The following is a 21,976-nucleotide window of genomic DNA, read 5'->3' on the forward strand; positions in this document are numbered from 1 at the left end:
AGTGTTCTTCAAAACTTTTTTTCCCAATTCAGTTATATGTGGGATCAAAGGTCATTCCTCTCCACTGTTCAGTCATGCCATTATTTTCTATTCTTAGTAGACTCAGGAATTGGTTAAACAGCATTCAGCACATTAATGTGAATGGCTAACTAACAAAGCGGCTCTTGGGCAGCCTGCCCATCCTGTGGCAAATGCCTTGACCATGCAGCAGTTGGGCAGAGCTGTAGCAGGATGGTCTGTGATGTGACTGGAGATAACTAGTCTGTCCCAATGACAGGCCTGAAAACGCTTTGCACTGAAGGGGACCAAGCACGGGCTAAAATTGTCTCCTTCACTTTGGTAGGAAGAAGACTGCTTGACAAAGATATAGGCAAGGCCAGGGGTAGGGGGTTGGAATTCCTCACTAGAAAAATTTACTCCTTGCTGGGGCAGGAGTGTTTGCCTCTCCCCATACCATTCTGTCACTGAATCATCCAGAGGTACCTGTGTTCTCATCTGTTTACACATTGTTGCACTGACTTCTCAGAGTTAAACATCAATGATTAACTTTTACTAATCCAAATAAAGCTTAGTTCTATATCCCTAGTTCACCAGCATGAGTAATATACATAAAGAACATGCAGTTAAAACAAAACTAATCTCGTGTTTTAGGTACATAAGCAAACAAAAGAAGGTAAACATGGCTCCAGTCTACCAGTCCTGCTTCCCTTCTCCCAGGCATATTATCCAAGCTGGCATGGAAAGGACCCAGAAGTTGGAGGCTCAGATGTGCCAAACTCTTTCTTGTCCCAGGGAGACCGTCTTGTCCCAGGGAGACCGTCCTGATGGGGAAAGCCCAGTTTCTGTGACTCTGGGTGAATTGTTTAGTGACTCAGTGCCTCAATACTTCAGCTCTGAGTGGTATTAAGGCCTAAATGACCTAATCCACTAAGTGTTGTGCAATCCTGGATTCTGCATAGATATTCAGTGTTAGTAGTTCTGCCCTGTGGAACTCTGGCTCTCCTCAACCAGCAGCTGTCCCCTTGCTTCAGCTCCCTCCAAAGAAGGAGGGTAACCTATTTTCAGCTACTGTATCTTAGGGAGACAAGCTTAAGGAATCAAGTAATCCTTCTGGCTTAGTTGTACTGATCGACATCAGATTAACTTCTAGTTCATGATATACTTTGAGACAAAACTGTTTAAGTCTGGTTCAGGCTGCTATTACAAAATACCATCAACTGGTGGTTTACAAACAACAAATTTACTTCTCCCAGTTCTGGAGGCTGAAGTCCAAGATCAAGGGCTAGCAACTTCATAGATGACTGGCTACTCACTGTATTATTGCATGGTGGGAGGGGCGAGGGAATCTCTGGGATCTTCTTCCAAAATACCTTGGTGGCTAGGGTTTCAATAATATAAAATGTACCCACGTTCCAAGTGCTGGTCTTTGTTGTTAAATGAGAAAAGGTAGGTTCCCCTGCATAAGCTGAAACCTGGTTAACAGAACTCTGAAGAAACAAATCTGCTTCCCCCTGAGCTGACTGAAAAAAAAAAAAAATTTAAAGGCATAATCCCAACAATCTCTTAATGTTAAACAAATGTTTGAGTTGAATTGGATAGTACTGAGCTAATGATGCTTTTTTTTTAAACCAGACTCTTGGAACACCTAGTCCAAAAAGAGAGAGAGTACCAGAATCTTCTACGGCAAACGCTAGAACAGAAAACTCAAGAATTATATCACCTTCAATTACAATTCAATTATAATGGTGAGTCATTGTTCATGTAACTCTAACTAAGGTGTGTCAGAAAGACAAACTAAAAATCTGCTGAGCTGGGCACGGTGGCGAACGCCTGTAATCCCAGAGGCTCAGGAGGCTAAGACAAGAGGATCACGAGTTCAAACCAGCCTCAGCAACTCAATTCAGTGAGACTCTGTCTCTAAATATACAAAATAGGACTGGGGATGTGGCTTAGTGGCCGAGTATCCCTGAGTTCAATCCCTGATTACCCACTCCCCCCGCCCCCCAAAAAACCTGCCTAATATTTTAGCCAGCCTTGAAAAAAATTTGAGATTACCTTCTATTAAACCAGGACTCTAGTAGATTCTGGAATACTGTTCAATAATAAAAAGGGAACTACTGATACTTGCAGTATGGTAAGTGAAAGAACCGATTCCATTCACACAGTTCTCTGGAAAAGACAAGAGCTTCAGGGGCAAAAAACAAATCAGAATGGATAGGAGAGGGGACGGATTATGCGAGAACACATGAGAACTTTGTGGAGTAATGGAAATATCTGTATCTCAATTGTGGTAGTAGTTACATGACCGAGTTTGTCAAAAGTAAATCTAAAAAGGGTGGTTTACTGTCCAAATTATATGTCAGTATATCTGACTTTCTCCTTTTGTGGGCTATAGCTACCTCTTGGGGTATGGACTACATAAGCGCCGATGTAATGTAAAAATCTACCTATTTCACCTGATTTTCAGTGTAGTTAGGGCTGTGCACCTGAAGAAAGGTCATTTTTTAAACATTTAAAGTAAGACAACATCGGATTACAAACTTAAGGTGCTGAGGTAAGGGTAGTTCTCTCTGGAAAGTCAGTTTAAGAACTAGGAATTGTATAAAACATATTAGAGCAGATCAATGACACAGGTTTAATACATCTTTTCATACCACATTTTATATTATGGATAGTTACTTTTTAAGAGTTTTATGGTTACAATTAATATACAATGAAACAAATTTCTAATTGTTACAGGTATGACAAAGAACCTAGCACCCCCTCCTAGGCAGGGAACAGATAAAGAGCTTATAGACTGGCTACAACTGCAAGGAACAGATGCAAATACAATTGAAAAGGTAAATTTATAACCAAAAACTATTCCTATGATATTCTTAAAAGCTGCTTATTTCTTATGTATTTGATCTTTGTTTCAGATTGTTGAAGAAAATTATACACTTTCTGATATTCTTAACGATATCACTAAGGAAGACTTACGATGCCTTAGACTACGGTAAGAGCTTCAAAACGGCTTATTAGAACCTTTTCTGGGTAAATATATTAAAGTAGGCAATAGTGCTGGTAACTTCCCCTCTTTGAAATTCATTCCCTTTCCAGTGTCTTTGAAAACATACTACCTCTTCTCCCTCCAAAATCTTGGCAGGTTTGGGCTGGGCATGAGGTACCAGTGCACTAGACCCAACCCCTCCCGTGGTCTTGTTCCCATGTCATTTAAAATAGCCACCTCTACACCAATCCATCAGCGCTCCTGTGCACTCTTCTAATACCATGTCCTAGCACTGCTGGCACTCAAGGATTATATTCACACAGGAAGAGAACATATTTTTGGTTTTGTTCATTATCTAAATTAAAATGGGACTGCATTTGTAAGAGTAGGTGGCCAATCTTAGATTAGTTTTGGGGTTGTCAGTTGGAACTTTGCCTTTCTTATGGTAACTCCTTTGTTCCACAGTGGTGGTGTCCTCTGTCGTCTGTGGCACGCAGTCTCCCAGTACAGAAGGCAGGCTCAGGAGTCCTCAGTGACAGAGGACTAGGCTTAATCACACTCAGCTAAGCCAGGAGGACACAGTGAGCACATATCCTCCTGCTTGTGGTTAAAGCTTCTTCTGTACATGTATGCACAAATTCTGCTCAGTTTACACAAGAAAAAGATGTGTTCAATTAATTCAAGAATCTGAAGTTTGTCATTTTTTTGTGTCATTTTTAAAAACCTATTATTTATGAATGTTTTAAAGATTATATAGAACTGTATGTAATGTGAATAGTGAGCTTTAGTTTTGATATCCTAGAGTATTAGGAGAATCTCAGAAAAAGAGACTCAGCATTCTGTTATTTTAAATACAATGGTAGTTTAAAATGAGACAGGTGTTGTAGGGTAAGCATTATTAACTAGTATAGAACCTAAATGTGATAGGACTGTAACCACTGATGTGTAAATGGAGAAAACTAGTTGTTTGGCCTTTCACCTGTTGCCTGGTTATAATAATAAAAAAAATATGAAGAAATGATGGCTTTAGCTGTGCAATGCCAGAATTGCGTCTTCTCAGGGCATAGCCAAAACAGGTGGCAGGGTTGGAACAGGTACACAAGGAAGTGTTCTTCCTTCTAGTGACCAGACAAACAACTATTTGGGAGAAGGTTAAACTCTATTAGACTTGTAGATCTGAAATAGGTAATACAATAATATAATAATCACAAAACACTCAAGCACTCAACATCTTCTAACACAATAATATACAAAACTGCATGCACTTACTCTCCCTTCAATTTAATTTACATGCTATTTATTAAAGTTGACAACGCTGTTCCTTATAGTTGCTGACAAATAGCCCATCATTACACACGTCTCCCATTAACTGACTGACTTAAACTTGATCCACTGGTTGGCACCACGCACTTCAAAGGGTGGATCGCTGCTGTAGATGTGGTAGCCTAGTTCCTCCAAAGGTGGCTCAGGATCAGCTGTGGCAAACTGGGCAGCGTCCTCAATTTCTTTCCTTACTTCAACATCAATTTCCTAAACATTGGATTACAGTGCAAGAAATTTTTAAATTAACAGCAGCTTGGGTAGCACCTGTTTATCTCCACAGGAAGATAACAATCCAGGGACTGTACAAACTGTGCTACGGGGGAAAGTGCAAAAAAAGGCTTTTTGCCAATATGATCTGTGATAATCATACTTTCACTACTTAGTTCGCTGCCCACCCCACCTAATCTTAATAAAGAACAGCCCTATGAGATTTCAGAATTATTCCCTGTCATATCATTTTCCCAGGCTTGAACAAATCAAGACTCTGTGGTTACCCAGAGGTGGCAACTTTTTGTGGGAGGGAGGAAAGAGAGCCACCTTTAAAGCCAGACTTAAACCACTAAGAGTGAATGTACCTTTAATTCTTCAACACTGGCAAGATTGCTGTTCACCATTCTATCCTTAAGAAGCATTATAGGGTCACTCTTACTTCTTACTTCCTGAATTTCTTCTCGTGTGCGGTAACTGTATGAGGAAAGAAACACAGTGATAGGTGTAAGAACAGTTCCAGTGGGGCAGATAGCTAGGTGAAGTCTGAGTACATTCCTGAGAGGAAGGGACACATCAACACTAATGTTACTGTGAGAAGAGCAGAGTTATACTTCCAAAACACAAGAAAGCAGCCTGTAAGAGCTGCTTCTATCTTCTATAGCAAAACAGTATGCTGAAACTCATAGGGCTTCTCTGGCATTCTCACAATGGGGGCCAAGTTCTGGTTTGCTTCTTTGATCTAAAAGAGTACAAAAGAAGTGTCACCTGTCCCACTCCTTTAGGCTATTATATTTTACATGGGTTGGGTTTAAACAGAGAGGGGGAGATGTTGAGAGCCACAGCCGAAGGGGCCCCAGCAAACTTTCAGACTGCCAGCTGATGATGGGCTCACAGCGGCCCCAGCAACTTCTAGCTGATTGGCTCCTCTGCGGTGATGCTCATTGGGCTGTTTCCCTGCCCTTTCAGACCACGGAGCTGCTCATTGGGGGACTTTTTGGCTCCGCCCACACAACCCAGCCAATCGGCCTCAAAAGCAGGAGGAGTGGGGGAGGTTGAGAGGCTTGTGGGAAGCCGGTGGTGGCAGTTGGGCTCTGAGGGTTTTTCCTGAGGAGCTGTTTTGTTTGGCGTGTGTGGTTCTAAAAATAAAGTTAGTTTCTTTTGACAAATGGCTCCTGAATTGTGCCCAGCCAGATTGCGGCATTCATTAGCCCAATGTCTCCCTCTACGGCATCGTGGGCAAATACCCGGTATTCTACTCCTTTGATACCTAGTTTTGTTAAACCCTCCTCCTATGGGGCAATTGTAGCATGTTCTTGGCCTGGCATCTAAAGCCTGTTTTACTGCAGCTGCCACAATTTGCCCTTGTCATTAATGTCTCTGGCATCTAAAGCCTGTTTTACTGCAGCTGCCACGACCTGCTCTTGTTCATTAATGTCTCTACATAATTTAATATATGTGGTTAAATCTTCATGTTTGCATGGTCTAATGATTTCTCTGCACCAACGATTTGCTTGGTCATAAGCCAGTTGTTTTATTAATGGCATTGCTTGTTCTGTATTCCCAAAAACTCTGGTAGCTGTTTGAATAAGCCTATCTACAAATTCAGCATAAGGTTCATTAGCTCCTTGTATTACCTTAGATAATTGACCTTGTAAACCCTCCATGTCCTTGTAAAGTCTTCCATGCCCTAACCACCTCTGCAGCAATTTGTGCGTATACGCCAGGATCATATGCAATTTGTTGCTGCTGATCCTCATAAGGTCCCTTTCCTAACAACATATCTAGATTTCTCTGAGGATAACCAGCTGCTGCATTTCGCCTAGCCATCTCCTTGCAAAATTCCTCATTGGCAACCTTCCATAACAGGTATTGTCCTCAATTTAGCACAGCTTTACACATATTAGCCCAATCTACTGGTGTCATGTTCAAGTTGTTAATGGATTCGACCAAGCTTACAGTGAAGGGTGCTTGAGGACCATAGGTTGTTACAGCCTCTTTTAGCTGCTTCACTGTTTTGAAATTTAAAGCATGGTGAATTCGCTGCCCTCCTGCCTCAAATACAGGGCATGTTAATATTTGAGATCCTGTCTCAGGATCCCAACTATCAACTGCGGGGGTTGGGAGCCTCCCAGCATATGGAGGTGGTGCTGTTGGTTGGACACTTATGCCCTCTGGTGATAGAAAGGTTAGTAGCAGTCTCCTGTTGTAACTTTTTCCCTGATGGCTTTTTCTGCTCTAAACAGGCTATTATATTTTACATGGGTTGGGGTATCAATGCCAATCACTTTGCCTTTCTCCCTTAGAACCGCAAACAAAGCATGGCCAGCAATTACTTAAAAGACACCAGGTTTTCTGATTCTTGTATATATCTGAAATAACACTAAAAGGAAGTGTTCTACCTTAAAAAAAAAAAAAACAAATCAAAGTATATTTTCACACTTAATTTGTACAATAGACTTTGACTAAATTGACTTTTAATTGTGTTGAGTCTGTGACTGCAGAATTATATGAGATATAAGTGAAAAAGGAAAACTCACACCTTCCTAATGTAACCTAGCTCTTTTGATATTTCAACCTATTGAACACCTCCCTCCCAGCCAGAATATTTCCAAATCCTGGTTCTCTTCAGGTACAGTATGCCATGAGTGAATTTGGGATAATGCCTACATAAGCTAAATGCCTCCAAATACATTACTCTCCCATCATACCTGTTTTATCTAACAATTTCCCTCTACAATTTAGTTATATGCTTTAAAAAAAAAATTACTGCTCTTGCTAACATCCAGGGACTTTCTGAATGCTTTCTATATTGGAACCAATTTATTAGTAGTACAGCTTTCAGACTAAGACTCAAATAACTACTTGATATCAACAAAAGTAATTTCATGTGAGCAGCACTAATCCAAGCCCATCCTCTTTGAAAACCACACCCAGATCTCCCATGACTATACCTGACTCCAGGGTCACTCATACTGTGTCCATGATAACGGTAAGTCTGCAGCTCCATCAGGATGGGACCCTAAAATGGAACCCATAAATTGTTAGGTAAGATAAGGGGACCAGGACCAGTAATGCCAACAATTCACAGCCTCAAATAGAGACCCTTGCAGCATACAATATATTCTCATCCAATCTTCTATAAATCACCTGGTCAAGGATTTCTTATTATTTATGGCACATTTCATCCTTCTCATTTTTAATAGGAACTTAAAGCCAGGTACAGTGTGGACTGTATAAGCTTGAGGCCAGCCTCAGAACTTGGTCTCTGGGGGTATAGCTCAGTGTACAGAACTTAAAGCACTCTGCCAACAATTTGTTTTTAATCACTGAACATGTCAGAGCCCATGGACACTAAGTGATTTCCACTTGCACCTAAACAACTTTGCTCATTTTATGATGCAGTGTTTCTTACAGGGACCAGCCACCAATCCAGCTTCACCTAGACTTTGCTGGTTTAACAGAAAGCTGGCAGGCACCAGTGACCTTTGATATCTAAAGCTTGCAACTCTGCTAGGAGTCTGGCTAGCCCAGCTGTGCATCACACCAAGCAGCTTGCGCATACTACACTAGCCTACTTTGGCAAGGCTATAAACACTGACAGGTGAGGGTGGATTCATTTTGGCATTTATTCATTTAGTCTTTTAGTAATGTCATCTTGTAGTCATTTGGAATCACAGTGCATTGGGCCAGGGGTGATAAAGGGGATTTCTAGGCCCTCCCATAGTTCCAAGATCAGGCTTTGGTCAGGTTAAATCAAAATATTCTATGAACTGACCATGTTTTCACCCAGGGTTGGACTCCAAATGTTCTTCTCAGGAATTGGAAGAGATGGGGAAACATACCTGAGGATCTGGCTCCTAGTCTTACAGTCTTCATATGGACTGCTCAGCCCACTGCAGTCAATCTATCACCTTAGTCCTCCTCTAGCTCATCACTTCATCTCCCTCCTAATTTCCTTTCCCTCCATCCTGACTTTTTCATCATTACTATTCACATATGATTTACACTACTGCCCAAATATACACATGGCACGCCACTAAAAGGTAACCATAGGGCTGTGCTTTCTCAGCTGTGGAACAATGATTTAAGGAGAGCAATGAAGGTACTTAAACCTCTTTTTAGGCCAATTTCATTGTTTTCTTTCTCATAGCTATACACACTTAATAAGCAAAATCCTATGCTGGGCATTGTGGCAATCCCTGATCTGGTCACTCAAGGGGCTTATAATTAATGGGTGGGTGGGTGAGCAATTAACCAAAACAAAAATAGATCATCATGATGGAAGACAGAGGTGAAATACTGAGGAAACACTAGAAGACTGACCTCAAATGGGGGAAAAGTAAAATGTTTCCCAGGATGTGAGCTACCAAGACCATGCTATTCATAGGACTCCATTCACCTGCCTGGACTCTGCTTCTACTTCATATACTTCAATTAGCAACCAGAGGCACATGGGAAATCTTAACTTAAGAAATTTTTAGCTAAGACAAAGTTATTGGGGAGTCTTACCTTCCCAGATCTACAATAGGCAGCCGCAAACCTTGTTGCCTCTCGGACACACAGGATATCCATTCCATCCACCTGTTAATAGCAACAGAACATAAATCCAACTGTCCAAACCCATTTTACCTATTTCTTTCTTTAAAGAGTGCTGGGGATAGAACCCAGGGCTTCACACATGCTGGGCAAGCACTCTAGCCCCCCATTTTACTTTTATATGACCTGCTCATATCTAAGAAAGTCTAAGATCACCAAGAGTATATATGAGGGTATCTAGCTGAGAGGATGTGGCCCTGGCTCTACAAATAGATGTCCTTACCCTAAGCCCAGGAATAAAATCGCCTCTTTTGTAGTAATCAGTGCTGGCTGCTGCTCTCTCAACAGATGTTCCCATTCCATAGCGGTTATTCTCACAGATGAAAATACAAGGTAATTTCCACAATGCTGCCATATTGTAAGCTTCAAATATCTGACCCTGTAAGTAATTATAAAAAGTTGAAATGGTTTCATTTTGCTCATTTCTCTAGACTTCATCATCATCCCAATAGTTGTTGCTCTGCCTGGCATAGAGTGCTTTCATAAAGACTGAAAAGCCTCATCATCTAAAACCAAGTTTCTGGTGGTGAGGGAAAGGAGTGTGTGAGTGTGTGTGTGTGTGTGTTGGGATGGTGGGGAAAAGCGGCAGGCATCATACTCTTGCAACTAAGGGGAGAAAATACCATTACTTGTTTCTCTGGGGCCTCACTACTAGTACAGAATACACTGGAAAGATCAACATGTAAAAGCTACCTAGTTTTATGCTTTGTTAATCTATACAACCCACTGGATAACCAGAGTGAAACAGCATCTATAATACCCAGCCCGTCACCACAGAACATTTGAGAAGCACTAATGTACAGCATAGAAGAGCTCCTTCACAAGAAGTGCCCCTGTAAGGTTTGGGGTAAAATGTGCCCAGGAGTAAATCTCTTATCTTGGTCAGAAAATCAAAGGCTAATTTGACATATGAAATACTATTTTAACCAATAAGCCATATACTATTTCTTTACAAGCTCAACTTTGAACATTCAATACTTTGGAACCGAAACTAATTGTTGTTACAAAGTTAATAGACACATACCTGGTTAGCAGCACCATCACCATATAAAGTCAAACAGACCTCATCTTTTCCATTGTACTTGCAGGCCAGAGCAATCCCAGCTCCCAGGGGCACCTAATAACATTAAGGATGACCAAGAAAGGAACCACAGAAATCCATGAGAGGAGTAATGCTCTAAATTTTAACTCCTGGACAGAATTTGAGACAGAAATAACACTATTGCTACACACTATTCCTACCCCAACCCTGTCTCTGGTTCACCCACCCTGATATATAGCATATTCTATTTTGGCCAGTAGGCAATGACTTATCTGTATTTAAAGATTCAACTACTGGGCTGGGGTTGTAGCTCCAGTGGTAGAGCATTCTCCCAGCACGTGTGAGGCCCTGGGTTCAATCCTCAGCACCACATAAAAATAAATAAAGGTATTGTATTCAACTACAATAAAAATAAATTTAAAAAGATTCAACTACTAACCGTAAAGAATTAAAAAATGAAACATAGGTTTAAAATATATGTAACAGAATCTTACTCTATTAGGTATATTGCATGCTATTAATTTTTCATCACTCAATAACTGATGAGGGCAAGGACTCCCTACTGATAGAGGCTGGCTTTGGATCATTAGTAGGCCCCTAAAATCCTGACTGCCCACCTCTTTTAGTGTTAGGAGCTAGGACAAGGCAGAGGCAGGTGAAGTTGATGTGATGAAGTAATTAATGTGCTGAAATATAGAGGAAAGTGAAGGGATAGTTCTGCTAGAGGCTCTTTGCCTACTTGTTAAACATAAAAATGAATAAATTGTAAATCACTATCCAAATCTACTTATTAATTGTTCAAATGGCAACTTAAGAAGCAATAGGGATTTAAAAGCAAACCAAGCCCCCACAGTACTAAAATCCTTCAGAGAGAAGTTCTCTGGGGTGTCAAAAGTTTCTGAAGACATGGCCAGGACCATATCTACAAAAGCACACGATCCTCATCTTTGACTACCTGAGCTCCGACAATGCCATTGCCCCCATAGAAGTTCTTGGCATACATGTGCATCGATCCTCCTTTCCCTTTAGCACAGCCTCCTCTTCGTCCTAGAAAGGGCAGAACACACACTCATGAAAAAACAAAGTCATAAAACCACACCCAAGTCTTTACTCTGAGACCAGTTCAATCCCCAAAAGCCTCTGTCCCTCCATGTAAACATGTTCCTCCTTGTCTCCCTGCCCTTTGATAAGGAAGGAGACTAATTCCATGTCTTTGACCATTCATTCCAATCACACCTGTTCTCTAGTCATTTAGTTGCCTTCAGATGTTCAGTATAGTAGTCAGGACTTCTTTTTTGGCCAGTCAAAATGTATCTCCTGACTTTTCTACATTGGTAAACTAAACAGTTCAAGAGTCAAAGGGACAAAGAAAACAGGAATATTAAAGATTGCTAGAATCTACACCGTGTACCAGGGAGTGCTTCAACCCAACTTACTTTACCATTACTGCTTTACTTCTACTGGCAGGCTTGATGATGATGACTGCACTCTGATTTATAAAATTTTCATTTAAGGGACTAGATGACTTTACAAATGGCTAGTTTACTCCCAAGGACAACAAATGTACCTAAACATCAAATCAGAGGATTTTGGGGGGTTTTTAATTTTAAATTCAAAAAGGTTTTAGCACTAACTTACAATGGTTAGCACCTTAATGGTGAAATATCTGAAAATTTAATTCATTCTCTTCCCTTCTATAAATCCATAGCAAACCTGTTAGCTCTGCAAGAATTTCTCGGACAGAAAGGCCTCGAGTAAAGGTGAAACCATGAGCCCGGTAGGCTGTGATGAGGTGGTCCGTGGGATTTATGCCAGCCTCCAGGCCCACACAGCAGGCTTCCTGCATTAAAGGAAGAAGAAACCAACATGATACTTCATACTCATTTCTGGATAAAAAGATTTCTATTAGACCAAATATTATGAAACATTATGTTATGTGGGCTAAAACTCATTAGTAACTACAGAAAGTGACTTTTTTTTTCCTTCAAAAACAGTGGAGGGTAAGGCCCTAATCAGAAGCCATAAACAATCCACAGATATGCCTGTACAATGAAAGATCCTAAGTCAGATGTGAATGTTAAAATACTGAGGGGATGTAACATGAAAACTGAGACTTGTTTTTTCTCAGAGAAATAAAACACTATGAAGCCTTAGCCCCTTATTTCCATTTGGCACCAACTAGCCGAAACCATAGCATGGCACCCTTCTGGACAGGCATACTGCCCCATTCAACCCTAGTCTGTCACCATTCCCCATGTTTTGTATATCCAATCATTTTCATTCATTGATCCTATCTAACTGGCCCCTATAGACATTTGAGTATGTAACCTTTGGCCTAAACCCACAAAACAACAAACCAACAAAATAACCTTTTCTCCTAGGAGTATACACAGTACAGGTGATTGCAATGTCAGAAAGTTTTGTTTTATTTTAAACAATACCTTTATTTATTTTTTGTATGAGGTACTGAGGATAGAACCCAGTACCTCACACATGCTAGACAAGTGATCTACCACTGAGCTATAACCCCTGTCAGAATGTTTTAAATTAGGAAAATTCTAAGAATGCATACAGGAAATTGGCAATGTTTTATGTGAATGAATGCTTAACCTAAGCTTCACAGCAGGTTCTGGTATTCTACTTTTAATTTTAAATACCAACTTCAAATCCTTCTGAAAAAAAAAAGTGAAAAATCAAAAAATAGGAACCTTACCTAAATAAACATGGTTTTATTAGAAACCTACCACTTACCTGACCATCACACAAGTGACAGAAACCACGAATGATTTTCTGTTTATAAAGCTGATCAGCCTTTAACTCCATTCGGCGCACAGTCTGCATCATCCTATAGTATTTGAGCCCATCCTCCCTGGTGAGCACTGTCGTGACAGGAGGGCCCTCTTCCAGCCGGTGAAGGTCACATTTCTGAAATGAAGCAAGGCAGTCATCCCCTAGTTACTATATCGCAAACACTGCTGACTCATTCTAAGATCCAACTTGGTCGCAAATAATACTGAACTCAAAAACCAGCAAAGGAGCATATCATCAATGCTTTATATTATTTCTGACTCTTTAAATCTATAAGCCACACCAGGCAAAGGGATGGGGCTTTGGAGGAAGGAAATTTTTCTAAGATTTTTTTTTTTTTAATGAAAACTCCTAGACGTCAACTGAGTTATACATTGAAAAATCAATTCTCAAAGAATCATCTAAGAACCTTCTTATTCGAATGTTTTACTGAGTCACATCCTAAAGTTTGAAATAAGTTTTATTATTTAAGCCTCCCTTCCCTGAAACATCAACAAACTGCTAAGAATAAATTCTTATTTTTGCCCAACTTCCCTGAACCTTTGATTCTGGAACATTTGGGAGAAAATGTCAAAAAAACATAAGTATCAAAATGTTCTGAAGGTATAAAACTATATCAGAGTATATCTGTGGAAAAACTTATCACGAAGTAAAATACCTCTTACCTTAATTTCAAATGTAGCATCATTTGCAAAATTACGGGATGCCACTAGCACTCTGCTTGCCTAGAAGACAAAAATACACAAATCAGTACTTTTTTTAGTGTCAGTTATTTTAGAAAGTCATTATTATCATTGATCAATTATCAGGATGTAGTCTGGAATATAAGGGGACCCAACATGTTCATGGGCTTCTCTTCCATTCTATTCACTATGCTGGTATCCTCATCTTCCAAAATAAATCCATGCTTTGGCCAATCAAACATGATCATACCCCTCTCTAAAGACAAAGTGAAAGATGGCAAAAACCAAACCCATACATTTGATCACTTTGTTTTTTTAAAAAAAAATTACAGTGGGAATATAATGAAATTAATGGCCAAAATGAAGAGACTGTGGGCTTTATACTATTTTAAGTCATAACCTCATATCCTCATCTGGAGGTTAACTGTTAAAATTATATTTCAAATAAAACTTGGTGCAGTCTGGCTGGGCACAAAATCACGAGCCACTCAAGCAGGAACAAAACTTTATTTTTTGAAACTGCGGCCAATGTCCGGTACCGCCCGGGAAGATTTTCGATCCACCCACGTGGCCTCCTCCCGCACCCGCAGCAAGCTCTCCTCCTCCGGAACTCCCTCCTACTGTACTTCCCCAACCAATGGGAACTCTCCAGGAGTCCCGTAGCCGGCCTAGGTGAACAGCAGGAGTCCAATATCCATATGAATGCAAATCTTAACATAATCATATCATCTCAATGGCTAGCTGGCGTCACCTTTGGACCAAAAATGCCATGCATCATATACTTGGCTCTTAGCAAAAACTATTGGCACTATTCAAAGTATGAAATGAGTACATTAGTGAGAAATATACAAGATGGAACCAAAGATATATTTAGGCACTGACTTAGAAACAATAGACTTGAGCCAACAGTTTTATAATTTGAACAGCCTAAATCTTGGGTGGGCTCCTCCTGAGGCCCAAGAAGGGAGAAATGTTCTCTAAAACAGTGTTTCTTTCTTGATGTTTGGGTAGCTGTCACCGCTTGGGGGTAATGATTTCTTCCTACTTTTACAAGGGAACAGAGCTGTTCACAGCAAAAGTATTCTATGTGGTGGCTAACATTCAGGTTAGATTTCAAAGATACTGTATTATATTAAACAGCCACTTTCTACCACATTTTCATACACTTACATGTAAACCAGCATACATTCTTTTTATGGAGATCTTAAGCACATTCATCAGATCCCATAAAACACACACCTGACATGTAATACAGCATTTGTTTTTTACTATCTAACTCTAGCACTGGACTTCTTTTGGTAAGAAGAGTTAAGAATGATGTGCTATGTGGACCTCCAAATGAACAAGCCAAGAGGCAGAAAGCTATTATCCACTCATCTTTTTACTTGTCAATATATAGCAGTTCCTCCTTATCTGCAGGGGTTACACATTCCAAGACCCAGAATAGATGCCTAAAACCACAGGTAGTACTGAACCCTACATAGAGCACTGTAATAGTGAGACAGTAGATTTTATAAGCAAGAGGGCTCCTAAGTGACTAACAGGCATGTAGCATATACTAAGTGTATCTTGGACAAAGGGATGATTCACATCCTGAATCTCATGCGAGATTTCATCATACTACTCATAAGGGTACATAGATTAAAACTTCTGAACTGCTTATTTTTGGAACTTTCTGTTTAATATTTTTTCAGGCTACAGCTGACCACAGATAACTAAAATCAATGAAAGCAAAAACACAGACAAGGAGGGATTACTGTACCACTATCTGATAAAGCAACAAACAAACAGGCCAATGACACATACAAAAAACTCTAAATACTAGAAATAAATGCTTCAGTTAAACAGAGGTAGAGTCCATTAATATATCTCAAAATGAAGAAAATTTAGAAATTAGTGAAAAAGTAAAGCTGAGGGGTGAGGCAGCAAAAAAAGTTGATGTTTGACAGTCATGAAACAGATATGGATTTTGGGTCATTAAATTATTTTTCAGAGCCAAAACTATCTATTGTATTGAAAACTAAATCTCCAGATAAAACTACAGGAACTACAGTTTTGGGAACAATTTAAAAGTAGAGATCAAACCAGGTGGCAATGGTAACAAAAAGCAAATTCTTTCTCAATCATAAAGTCAAAACAATGAAAAATGATAAACTGTGCTACATAAAATAAAGAACAGGAAGGGCAAAAACTGTAATTGCCAGAAAACTAATTTATCCCCCTTTTTCAATATTAAGAACCTCAAAAATAAGCAGGACCACTGATACAATGGGTGAAAGGGGCAAACATATGGCTAAAAGCCATATCAGAAATGTGAGTGTATCATATTTTTAACTGAGATTTCTTTTTTAAAATATTTTTTAGTCGTAGTTGGACACAATATCTTTATTAAATTAATTTTTTATGTGATGCTGAGGATCGAAACCTTGCATGTGCTAGGCGAGCGCTGAGCCACAGCCCCAGCTTAACTGAGATTTCTTAAAAGACAACTACCATTCATTTTCTCTAGAGAGCCATAAAAATATTCTCTTTTAAATGGGATTCTTTTTTTTTGGGGGGGGGGCGGGTACTGGGGATTGAATCCAGGGCCTCAAGTATGCCAAGCATATGCCTTTCCACTGAGTTGCACCCCCAACCCCTAAAGGGATTCCTCTTTGACATAGACCCAACCTATTCAATAAAATGAAAACTAAGTTCCTAAATGCATAGGATTCATTTAAGTGAAGGTCGAAATATAGTTCAAAAATTTCAGATTCTACCAGTGTAAATTAAAAATGTTTCCTACTTCTCAAGAAGCCAAAAGAATGTTGGTAATATACATCTCACAATGCACACCTGTAATCCCAGCAGCTCGGGAGGCTGAGACAGGAGAATCACAAGTTCAAAGCCAGCAATAGCGAGGCCCTAAGCAACTCAGTAAGACCCCGTCTCTGTCTCTAAGTAAAATACAAAATAGGGCTGGGGTTGTGGCTCAGTGGTCAAGTGCCCCTGAGTTTAATCCCTGATTAAAAAAAACCCAAAAAACAGAAATGCAAACAATAAAACAAAGAATAAAAAATTTAATGCAATTCAGTCTTCTTCAGGAAATTATAACTTCAACTATCAATCTCATTAAAAAATAAAATCAGGATCTTCTAATTCATTTCAAAGTTTCATGCCAAACACTATGAGACAATGTAATCTATAAGCCTGAGATAAATCTCCATAGCTCCCTGTTTCAAGAGGGAATGGCAAACAAAGAGAAGAAAAAGTGAAAAGATGAAAGAAACATGCAGAGTCCTGGGAGGGAAGACAAGGGAATTAGTTTTAGGCAGAGTGTCACAGCTATCATATCAATTGCCTAACCTTTCTCCTTCCCTTCAAGGGGTAGATGATATGACTCTAGTTACACAAGTTTGCCGAATTTGGACAAGCCACTACTTACCATTTGTCAGTTCTTTGTGGGGAAAGGCTTCTTACATGTATAATATAAAAAAGTAAACCTTAATCTATTTTGTATTATTTATACTGAAATGAAAAAGACATTCACTCATATGAAGAATTACAAAATGTAATAAAAGCCTACACAGTAAGAATTTATTGCTCTAACCTTTAAAAAGATAAGGGCAAAACTTTTAGTTCTTGCTAAATTTAGAAGCTCTAGGAATGGTTCCTAATTAATCAGCGCAGGACAAGTACAACTAACAGAGAAAACTAATTATCTGAAGAGTTGACACCACCAAATGGGAAGATAACTGAGCACTTTCTAAGGTGACTTCATCTCTGGAATTAAACTTTCTTACTCTAAGTTTAGGAGAAAAAACCTGCAAATAAGAGAAACAATAAATTTTACTTTCAGAATACTAAACCTCCATCAAGCATCTAACAGCAAAGAGTTAAGGATATTTCTGAGCTTCCACTACTAGTATTGCCCTCTATCAACAGATATCCCCAAAGAGGATGACACTTCTTAAAAGCAGAAACTCTTTTAGAAAGGTATGAAATTTAGCATTTATTAGTTTGAAGTTCCAATTCAACTTCTTAAAACCTTTTAAGAAGGTTATCATGGGGTTATTGTGAGGGTATGGAAGTAGGAAGGATAGTAGAATGAATCTGACATTATTACTCTATATACATATATGATTACTTGACCAGTGTGATTCTACATCATGTACAACCAGAAGAACGAGAAGTTATACTCCATTTATGTATGATATGTCAAAATGCATTCTACTGTCATGTATAACTAATTAGAACAACAACAAAAATATCAATAAACACTGAATATATCACACATAACATTAACAGGAAGGTGGGCTTCCAGTTACAATTCAAATGCTAATACAGTATCTGATTAACTCATTTTGTCCCATGAGCCCAATTGTGGAACACTTATAAAATATAGTATGCAATATATAGCTACATAATAAGATCATATTAAAATATAACAATTATGTTAACAATATGTATAATCTCTAGATTGATATTCAACCTATTTTAATGCACCTGTGTCAATTTTGTTGAAATAATCTCAGACCTGAAAACCTGGGACTTAATGGGTTAATCAAATCGTGTTTTGTCATTTCTCAATGGGATTCCTAGAGCAGCCCACTTCCTACATTTTGAAATCTTTGCCCATAAGGCCCAGAGCAGCATTTAGTCCTGGGGAAATTACTAGAACCAGAATTACAAGTCAAAGCTTGGGACAGTTATATCAACAAACACTATCTTACTTTGCCTAAGGGTCAAAACGCTAGAAGCTTAGGTATGAGGAACATGTAAAAGCTGGGGCCATAAATAGTCTTAACCTTAACACCTACCCTCTTAAGATCACTTCTGTTTTCTTAGCTACTTTTACTCTAAGCCTCTGTGTGTTTAAGGGTAAAAGCAGTTTCCTCTCTGGGCTCTCCCTGACTGCTCTCAAGTAACTGCCAAGAAAAGCTCCAACGTAGAGAGAAAGGGAGGAAAATTTGTTTTTGGCGAGTCTGACCCTGTTTGAACCCTCATCAGAGCCGAGTGCATGTGTCTAACAAATGTATACCAAATTGGGCACTCCATAAAATAACAACTGTATTCAACACATATGTGCCAGACACTATTCGGAAAGGTTTAGGCAAGGTTCATTCCTTGAATCCTCCCGATGACCCCACGAGGAAAGTACTCTTTTGTTGTCGTTCTTTTTAGTTATTCATGACAGTAAAATCCATTTTGATATAATTATACAAGCATGGAATATATCATATTCTAATTAGGATGCTAGTCTTGTGGATGTACACGCTGGTGAGATTCACTATGGGGAAAAGACTCTTATTATCTCCTTTTTAAATAAAGAAACCAGCCACCAGGACGTCGGGGGAGGAAAAAAAAGTTTTTTGTGCTTCCCTAAGGTCACAAGAGTTAGTAAACGGTGAGAACGATATTCGAACCGAACAACTCAAGTCTCCGCATTCCAAGCTCTTTACTATTAGGCACTACACAGCCTATCGATCAAGAACAATGAAATTACTAAAACTTGACATGAGTGGAGTCAACTGGCGACCAGAAGTCCTAGGCTCCCCATTTCCATGTCCTGTAAACAGGGGCTGGCAATCCTCCAGCACTCCTCCTGCTCGGCCGGCGAAGCCGGGCCGAGGGGGGAGCGGGAGAGGAGGTGCAGCCAAACTCCACGAGAATCCCTTCTCCCTACCCCGCCCCGCAGGCGGGGCACCTGCTCCACGCCTCTCATCCCGGGCCCCGGAGCAGAAGGTACCGCAAGGAGTCAAAACAAAGGTCCTCGGTTCCCCTCGTGTCCCCCTTCCGGCGCCGGGCCTCAAACGACGAACAGCCGGGCGCCTGGAGGTCCAGTTCGCCCTCCTCCAGCCCCGTCTCGGCCCCACCTAGGCCTTGCTCAGGCCGCCTTACCGGCTTCTGGGCAGCGCCAGCCAACACGCGGGAGACTGCAGCGAGCATCTTCCTCATGGAGCAGGAGCAGCGACAGCGGCGGCGGCGACTCCAACGACTTACGATGAGCCGGCCGTCTCCAAGTCTCCTTCAAGCGCCCCGAGACGACGCCACGCCTTAAACGCAACACGACGTGACGGAGTCCGAACGACGTCAGGCGCCGCGCCGGTCTGCGAACCAACCAGAACGGCTCCCAGACGTTCTGCCCCGCCCACCCAGAAGGCTCGAGGCCGCTTGTTAAATATCAGCATCAGAACGGGCGGGGCTGTGGGCTCCTCCGGTCACCACGCTGCGGAAAGTTGAGGCGGCGGGGACCCGAAGGCGCCTGCGTGGGAAAGTGCCCGCTCCCCGGAGGCGGGACCTTCTCCTTGCTATCTGCACTACCTTCTGAAGGGTGGTAGTTGTGCAGGCTAGTGCTACGGTACTCTTAGTCCTGCCAGTGATGCAACTTTGCAGCCTTGACTCAGTACACAAGATGATGAAGGTTAGCCACATGGGGCCAAATGACAGAACATCTAGTTTCTATAAATGGTTATGCCACTGACTTGCTTTTAAAGATCATGTGACAGTTTTAAAATGCTGCCCTGTTTACTTGAGGATCCAAAAATCAATTCCCCAGCTATATGTTGCGAGTTGACCACATATTATAGGAACAAGAGTTCAGTCTTAGTGCTTATTCTGAATTTGTTAGCTTTTGCTTCTTTTGGTGGGACTCTGAATTGTGGACAACAGCGGATTGGATATGTGCATTAAGCTTGGAAAAAGCAGACGCCTATATTTTTGTGTTGTGGTTACCCCAACGCTATAAAGATTTAAAACATAGGACTTAATGAAAACAATGAAGGGAAATGTGTGGATCATTTGAGTTTAGACCACTGTGTTAGGATAGGCTGGGTTATGTCGTAGTATCAATTAACCTCAAATTATCAGAGGTTGATTTTCCACTCAAACATGTGTCAAACATGGATTGGGCAGGAACTCTTTCCATGATATCACTCAGGAAACCAGGATGGAAAGTGCTGTCGGGAAATAGCTCAGTGAACTATGTCATCCAGGGAGCCATGCTGTCTTCAACAAGCTAGGTCTCTAGTAGGGGTAGAGGAGGGCTCTTTGGGGATTCAGTCTCAGGCCAAGGGGCAGGGACCGCTTCTGAGATCTTCTGTTTCAATTTCCTTCAGTGTTCTCTTTCTCTCTTCTCCCTCTCTTTTCCAATGCTCTATTATTTGAAAGATAAAATAAATGCAGATAGTTGTTGGTTTTAGAACAAAATAAACAGCTACAAATCCTTTGCAAAAACATAATTGAATAAATAAATTGGGAAGAAGGAATAACTTTTCATTACAGAATTCCAATTAAAATTAATGTAAAAGATGCTGGAAATAGAAAATCAGCATTTGGCAAAGATCACAGTTGCTGTTGCAGACAAGAATTAACATGGATAGAGGCTAAAATTAGTGGATGAAAGTATGATGAAAAAACAAGACATTTGCATAATCTCAAAATATCTCCTGACAGGAAATTTATTCATTACAAAGGTTAAAATAGTAATTTTGCAGTGGAAAAACAAGGGAATCCATTTTTTTTTTATAATGACCAAGACATTTTCTTTGTGCTCTTTCTTTGCAGAAATTGCAAAGCCAAACTTGGAAGCAACCTTGAAAGTGAGGGTGCTTTAGGAAATTGTGTCAGGTGGTGACAGGTTAAGGTTGTAGTTATTAACTATAGGCTAGAAGTAAAGTTATATGGGCTAGAATATTCACAAAGGTTTCCTGCATCTGGAGGGGAGGCCAGGAAGATGAAGAAAGAATTGCATAAGGCACAGACCTGAGGAAGAGAAAGTCTTTTAAGAAAAGAGGACTCCTTATCTTGAGTGAAATTGGAGACAAAGGACTCTGCTTCACCCCCACCCCAGAACTCACTAGTTTACATTGTGCTTCTCTGGGTGAAGCTCGGATTTAGATTAGAGATCCTGAAATGTGCCTTTGACCCTTTCCTTTGCAAATTACCCAAAAAGATATTCAATCAAGCCGAACTTCAAGGCAAATTCTGATCCTTAACGTGCATTTGGTTTTCTGGTTCCAATCACTCCAGTGAATGAATTAAAATAAAACAGTCACATACATGTCATAAAAGTCTGCAAATATCTGTGAATGTCTTTGATGTGCTAGGCACCATGCTGGTGGAAGGATTATGCCTAGGGGCCTTTTCATCTTTGGAACCATATAAATGCTTTACATAACCACAACAAACAATAACATAAAAATGGAAATGAAATGCAGCAAACCAGTTTAATCATATATCAAGTTGCTGACATAACCCTTCACAGAATGACCTCACATTATTTAACACCACAGAAATGTGACTGTGCCTCCTCAGTGGGATGTATCCTTAGGACAATACATACTA

The 21,976-nt window shown here is 40.2% G+C and overlaps 2 protein-coding genes across 3 annotated transcripts in view; one reads left to right on the plus strand and one right to left on the minus strand.

The window, feature by feature from the left end:
• Nucleotides 1-3,866, plus strand: part of Map3k15 (mitogen-activated protein kinase kinase kinase 15) — a 119,401-nt gene extending 115,535 nt beyond the window's left edge. For both annotated transcript variants that reach the window (XM_046425818.2, XM_046425819.2), the window contains 2 exons: nucleotides 1,633-1,745; nucleotides 2,740-3,866. In XM_046425818.2, coding sequence (XP_046281774.1) covers nucleotides 1,633-1,745; nucleotides 2,740-2,852 — 226 coding nt within the window. In that variant the 3' untranslated portion in view covers nucleotides 2,853-3,866. The remainder of the gene's footprint in view (nucleotides 1-1,632; nucleotides 1,746-2,739) is intronic.
• On the minus strand, nucleotides 2,612-19,693 carry Pdha1 (pyruvate dehydrogenase E1 subunit alpha 1). Its single transcript, XM_046425820.2, has 11 exons — nucleotides 19,532-19,693; nucleotides 13,634-13,693; nucleotides 12,912-13,085; nucleotides 11,874-12,000; nucleotides 11,116-11,207; nucleotides 10,143-10,235; nucleotides 9,342-9,497; nucleotides 9,032-9,103; nucleotides 7,474-7,541; nucleotides 4,888-4,996; nucleotides 2,612-4,519 (listed from the first exon to the last, which is right to left on the minus strand). Exons 1-11 carry the CDS (start codon nucleotides 19,586-19,588, stop codon nucleotides 4,355-4,357), a joined length of 1,173 nt encoding a protein of 390 aa, XP_046281776.1. The 5' UTR covers nucleotides 19,589-19,693; the 3' UTR covers nucleotides 2,612-4,354.
• Between the last annotated feature and the right edge of the window lie 2,283 nt (nucleotides 19,694-21,976).

This window comes from Marmota monax, unplaced genomic scaffold (assembly GCF_021218885.2).
Source record: "Marmota monax isolate L192 unplaced genomic scaffold, Marmota_monax_Labrador192_F-V1.1 WCK01_AAM20220418_F8-fsc00203, whole genome shotgun sequence".
NCBI classification, from domain to species: Eukaryota; Metazoa; Chordata; class Mammalia; order Rodentia; family Sciuridae; genus Marmota; species Marmota monax.

Excerpts from the sequence above, each read along its gene's own strand:
- Pdha1 (XM_046425820.2), bottom strand. The coding sequence starts at position 19,588 with ATGAGGAAGATGCTCGCTGCAGTCTCCCGCGTGTTGGCTGGCGCTGCC. Across the intron at positions 10,236-11,115 it reads ATGGCATTGTCGGAGCTCAG|GTGCCCCTGGGAGCTGGGAT; the intron begins GTAGTCAAAGAT and ends TAATGTTATTAG. Across the intron at positions 9,498-10,142 it reads GTGATGGTGCTGCTAACCAG|GGTCAGATATTTGAAGCTTA; the intron begins GTATGTGTCTAT and ends AATTACTTACAG.